The 6,812-nt window shown below is 25.6% G+C and overlaps 1 protein-coding gene across 1 annotated transcript; it reads right to left on the bottom strand.

Annotated features, from left to right (window-relative positions):
• Positions 1-425: 425 nt before the first annotated feature.
• On the bottom strand, positions 426-1,233 carry LOC108341180 (21 kDa protein). Its single transcript, XM_017578845.2, has one exon. The coding sequence runs from the start codon at positions 1,187-1,189 to the stop codon at positions 608-610; it is 582 nt and encodes a 193-aa protein (XP_017434334.2). The 5' UTR covers positions 1,190-1,233; the 3' UTR covers positions 426-607.
• Between the last annotated feature and the right edge of the window lie 5,579 nt (positions 1,234-6,812).

Raw genomic sequence — 6,812 nt, 5'->3', positions numbered from 1 at the left:
TTAGGTCTATTATATAAAAATTGAATTAACTTGATTCTATTTTAATGTAAACTGACTTATGAAGATTTGAGTATGATTTATTAAGTTTGGCTTGGATCAGAGTTAATTTGAATTAACATGGATCACTGACTTGACTTGATTTGTAATCATGTTGATCAAACTCTTTTTATGATTCAATTCTATCCTTCTCCGGAGACGGACTCAACTCAATTCTTTGGTTTGAGTGAATTCTTAACTGTTTAGGAAGGTTAATTGGTTACTTAAAAACCAATAAGCGTACGTAGTGAATAACTCTCTCATAAAGGAACTTGAATCATCATGTCCATTATTCCATGGGTTCTGAGGCCAAGATATAGCCAGAAACTCTTTTTAGCAGTCACAAACAAGAAATTAGCAAGTCCTTTTCATTTTAATGAAAACGCCTTCAAAATCACAAATTTATTAATCAAGAATACAATCGAACCACACAAATTATATTGCCCATTTACACTTACAGAGCATGCATGCATTACATAGGGCAAAATGAACATATGAAACCACATGATGACTTATTATTGGGTAAAGCAGTGGAAGAAATGAATGTTTTAAGCAGACATGATAATGGCGTCTAAGTGCGGTACTTGGAGGCAAAGCGATTAACCAATGCAAGAGCATTACTGGTGACTTGAGAAGCATCGACAACCTTAGGTTTAATGGAAGACTTGGAATTAGCATCATCAATGCTGTCAAGACACGTGTCCTGATAAGTCATAGCAGCACTAACCCAAGTCTGAATATTGCTGATGTGCCACCGGGAATCCTTCCCCTTCCGCTTACCCAGGAGGCCCAGCTCCTTCAGCGATCGGTTAAGATTGTCCACACTATCATTCATGTTCTCTATGCAATCTTGCACCGCATTGTTCTCTCTTACTTTCAGTCCCTTCGTCTTCTCCATTTTCTCAAGAGATGATACGCATGATCGAGTCTTGGATACGCTCACGCTCAGGGCAGTGCTGGCTAGTTCTTCCTCGCTCTGCCTAATCTTGCTGGCGTAGCCTGAGAGGCTTTCAACGCATGCCACGGGGTACCTTGTCGCCTTGCATGAGGACTTGATAAAGTCTGTTGTCGCAGCTGCGGATTCGGCGGTGGTAGACATGTGAAGGAGCAGATTTAGAATGAGCAGAGAAAGGCATAGTAGCTCTGTTGCCATGCTTATGATTTTGTGAAGAATGGAGAGTCTTACGATGAATGATCCCTTATGTAGTGGTGAAAATGGAAGAAGGATTGCATGCACAGTTCTTAGGTTGTGTATGTGTCTCCCTGCCTAACACTGATTTACCATCTCTCGTCCACGCCTCCACGGCATTGACTCACTTTGTTTGTGATTGGATTGGGACCAAATCGATAAACCAATAATAAAAGGAGATTTGGTAGAGAAGGCTAGATAACAAGTTGCAAGTTGCAAGACTCCGAACTTTGAAATGATATTCTTAATTTTTTTTTATAAACTTTGAAATAATTGGATTGGGACCAAATCGATAAACCAATTCGATACCCACTGCTAAACTTTCAAATGATATTCTTAATATTTTTTTTTATAAACTTTTTATTTCCCTTTAAATTGAATTTTCTATTTTTATATTTCAAATATTACAGGAAAATAATTCATTATTTGCATGTTAGAACAAAAAATTAAATAATAGTAATACTAAATGACATATATCAGTATTAATGTAATATTCCTCCTATTTCTTAAAAAAATTAAGATTGGTAAATTAGATGTTGTTCGTCTATTTAAAAATAAATACAATGACTAAACATAATGATTTAAAATTTTAAATAAATAAAAGTTTAAAAAAATATTTTCCAAAAAATGAAACAAACATTCACATATTTTTGAACAAATATTTTAAAATTTTATATACATGAAAAAAAAACACAAATCATTTTTTTAATATTAATATTACTTTATTAAATTAATTATAAAATTATGTTTAAGAAAAAAATATCATTTTTTTAGTATTAATATATCTCTATTAAATTAATTATAAAATTATGTTTAAGAAGCAAAGGTCTTAAATAAAATTAGTACTCTCTATTAAATTAATCATAATTTTGTGTCTGAAAATAAAATTTAATTAAATTATTATCAGTTTTTGACAATTTTATTGATATTAAAAATCATATTTAATGAATTAAAACTTTTTTCAATGAATTATAATTTTATTTAGAAAAACAAATTAGTTGTTTTTATTCTCTTATAATCAATTTTGACTTTTATTTTCTTACTATTATTTTTTATCTATTGATTTCACTCATTATTTCTTCTTGTTTTCTTCTATACTAAAGTTCTTCTAAAGTTTTATGTAATGTTAAAAAATTAAAGTCACTAAATTATACACTTTTAAAAAAATGTTTAATTTTTTTTATACATGATAATTTATTGGATCTTGATAAATTTGATTTATTTTTAAAATTTAATGTCTCAAGAAAAATTATAAGTTAAGAAAATAATAAACCAATTGACATAATTAATTATATAAAAAATAAATTATTTAACTTATAAAATAATCTTAACAATTCTAATATGAGTTTATTAAGAAAGAATTAGCTAAATAATAAAAACTAACAAAGATTAAACTAATTAGAACCTTATTATCTATTAAAAAAATTATAATAATTTAATAGAAAATTTACATAAAAAAATCTCAAAATATAAATTTTAAATAAAAGATTTTATTTTTAAGTTTGATTTCGACTCTAAACCGTTCCTTTGTATATAAGTGACATAACTATGTGTTAATCATGGTATTATTTTTAAAGAAATTACATTTATGAAACGTAAAATTTGTGAAAAAAAATTAAAAGAGAAAAATAATGAATACTCACCGGAGAGGACAAGGGAAGATTGATATGACTGTAATATAAGTTGAACAGAGAGATACAGAGATAAGTGACTTGGTGAAACCTCATATGTCAAAAGTTATATACTATTACAATCTTAAAGGAAGTCAACAAAGGGTTAGCTGAATATTGAAATGAAGATCAATTAATGGACATGAAATTTATCAGGGAGAAAAAAGTGGTTTGAACGAGAGATAAAAATGGTGACTAATTTGAATGAAGTAATTTATATATAGCTAAATCACCATATAAGAGATTAAAAATAAAAACTAAAAGACGAGAAGGATTTGTGTAAAAAAAAGAGTGATAAGAATGCTGTAGAGCGAAAAGTATATGGAAATGGAAAATGAGTACATAGACATGTAAAAAGATAAATTAAACACGTACACAAAATATATTACAACTCATCAAAATTTTACGATCGTTTAAGTCAAATTAACGAAAATAACTTATTAAATTGACTTAATTGGAATTACTTAAAATCTAAAAATTGAATTAAAATATTTATAATGATATTAGTAATATCATCTTTTTTGAAACTGGAAGGAGTTGAAAAAATATTTACTTTTGACACAAATTTAAAAAAAAAACATGAAACTAGATCATAAATAAATATGAAAGAAAACCTTTTCATATTTTGAAACCATCTATGTACAATGAATAATGCATTTGGACAAAATACAAGAAACTCCGAGAATGATTGTAGGAGAGTATGAATAGAGAAATAGACATAAATCTGGTACACACTGTGGTATTTAGTATCTGTAAGCTAAACATCTAGAAATTGAAGATGAAGATCTGTTATATTTTTTGGATACCCTATCTGCTGCATTAAATGTCCTGCGATAGAAAATTAAGGTTATATATGGTACTTGTATATAATGACAGTTCTACACATCACTCTTGGCAGTAAAATAAACGAGGATGGGATTTTAATGTATCTGTCTTTTTATACTTAAATATTACAGTTTATTTCAGATCAAGGGCTTATATTATGATTCTCAAATGCACAAGATGCTTACAAAAGGATATGCAGGTAAATTGAAAAATTCATTTGGAGAGAGAAGAAAGTTTCAAGATGAAGATGTGAAAAGAATAAGAAAATACATGTCCTTATTTTTCAATTTGCATTTTCAACACGTTGAAGTCCAAATCATAAAGCAGGCATAACCTTAACAATCATGTGAAAAAAAATATTTGGGTGGGGTACCTTAAAAAATCCGATGGAGATTTGAACCTGATAAAACACAGATCGGACAGAAAAACAACCAATTGTGTGCATTCAAATTTAGTTCAAGTTCGGTGCATTGGTACATTGCCCAATTTTAGACTTTAGCTCTACTTATATTGTTTTTTTTGTAACCAGCTGGGGCTACTACTTATTTATAATTAATTGAACTTTTTCCTTCTTGTTCATGGCCATTTAAGAGTAAAAATCATCATTTTTAATCGTGTTTCTAAAATGAATATCTAACTTCAATCTTTAATTAGTATACACAAATATCAAATTATTTATGTGATTTAGTAGCTAAAGGACACCACCTCCAAAGTAAAAAAGAAAAAGTTTTTCTTAGATTTATGGTTTATTTGTATAAATTCCTCTCTGGGCACTTTTAAGAAGACGAAAATAATTATAAGTTTGTTCATTGGCGGTTGGCGCCAATTGCTGCGCAATTGCATGAAGCAATAAAATAAATCATATTTTAAAAGCCAAAGGAAAGTGAATGCGATCTTTGGTATTTGGCCACAAGAACAAGGCAACTTCTTTTCAATATTCCTCATTGTTAAATATTAATAAAAAAATGAGTCTTTTCTTATAATATTCAAATTCGTTTTAATTGATTCTTACTTACACATTTATTCATTCTTGTCTTCTCCTCCAATACTTTTTCTGGTATCAATTTTAAATTATTTAAACATTTTTAATTTATTAGATGGTACAGGAATTTCTACTTTTTTTTTTCTAGTTTCCTATCATAGTTCTAGAAAACATATTTAATATTTATACTCCTTTTTATAATTATTTAAAGTTTATTTAATTAATATTTAATATTTCCTTTATTATTTATTTAATTTTTATACTATTATAATTTTTTATATTTAATATTAGAATAAATATGTTCTGTACATGTGTAATCAATTTTTTATAATAACAAGAAAAATGTTATTATCATTATAATTATAAAAATAAATATTAATATTTTTTACAATTTTACTATGGATATATTTTGTTTATTTCATAGGTATTTTTATTATAGAAATTTATTTTAATTTAACAGTTGATTTTTAAAATTAATCAAATAAAAGAAATAGTTAAATTTAAAAAATAGATAAATTGAAAAAAAAATGTGTGCCAAACAGAAAATTCTGGTATAAATAGTAATATCATTTTTTCTGTAAAATTATCTAATGAGAAGATGTTTTGTTAATATTTAAAATTAGAAAAAATATATATAAATATACTTATTTTCTTATATAAATAAAAAGTAAATAAAAATTTCATCCTCGTCTAATATAAAATAAGATGAAAATAAAATTTATTTAGAAAATAGACAGTGAAATTGACATTTTATATTTTTTTTAAGTTAAATATATTTTTAGTCTTTGTAATTATATGTAAAATTAAAATTCCTCTATTTTAAATTTCCATATATCAAATAGGCTTGTTAAATAAGTTTATATTGGAAAACTTGGTCCTAACCATGTGGATTGGAACTAAAAAAAGTCCATCTATGTTATGACCAATTCATAAGCTTTTATTTTTAGTATGAAAAAAATATAATAATATACTATAAATTTGAAAATAATACATTTATAGTTTAATTCAATTACAAATCTGAAAACTCGTCAACAACTGAAAATAATTACAATTACTTTATCTAAACACTAAGAGTTTCAAGAAATAAAATATTTCAAGCAACCCTTTTATTTCTGCAATGACATAATAATTGTTGCACTAGCCGTGAAATCCTGAATGTAAGGATTATCAAAGATTTTTATTAATCATAAAATATTATTAGTCAAATATCATTCATCATAGGTCATATATCCTTCAAGTTGCTATATTTAAATTTAAGTGATTTAATATTTAAATTAATGTCTTTAATATATCCAGAAAATATTAGAACAAACAAAAGAAAAGTGAGGTGAAAGCTATTTGAGATAGAGGATAGGGTTTTGAATATAAGAATCTGAATTAATATGGATGTCATCAAACTTTAAACATAATAACGTGTAATCTTTTTAATTTAACAATGTTAATTATTTTTTTTTACTTGTTAAAAGGTATTATAATTAATATTTAAACTGAAATGTGATAAAATAATATAAACAACTCAAATATCATTTTAAGATGTATTTGAGATGAAAAAACTTAACAAAATTATGTTTAAAAAATTATATGTATTTATTTTTAAAGTTTAAAAAATAAATTAATAAAACTAAATTTTAAATTCGCATCAAATTTAAAGAATAAATAATATTTATTTATTTTAACTTAAAAGAGAGATGAAATAGATAAAGTTTCGATTTAAGGTAAAGATATTTATTTTACTTTTATTGTAATTATTTAAAAGCGGTGAGATGATAAAGAGCAGTTATTATATGATAACATAAGACTATTTTATAACGGGGTTTGACCATAATTATTAAAATCTGACCGCTGAATTGGTTTAACCTTTTACAGAAGTTGAAATTTTCAAAAGTAGTGTGAACGTGTCAATAGCCTACTAAACCAGTACAAAACCAACGAGAATTTCTGAAAAAGTTTATTCAAACAATAACTGAAAAAGTTTATTTAAACAATAACTTTCAATTTTTTTTATATTAATGCTTGTTGTTTGTTAAAATAAATAAAATAACTTATTTAGTAGATATTATAATTAATTTATTGATATTACTTTTTTTCTTATAAAACCTCAATTTACTCA

This window comes from Vigna angularis, chromosome 1 (assembly GCF_016808095.1).
Source record: "Vigna angularis cultivar LongXiaoDou No.4 chromosome 1, ASM1680809v1, whole genome shotgun sequence".
In the NCBI taxonomy this organism is placed as follows: domain Eukaryota; kingdom Viridiplantae; phylum Streptophyta; class Magnoliopsida; order Fabales; family Fabaceae; genus Vigna; species Vigna angularis.
The sequence above is the reverse complement of the archived record's forward strand: the minus strand, read 5'-3'. Positions and strand labels throughout refer to the sequence as shown.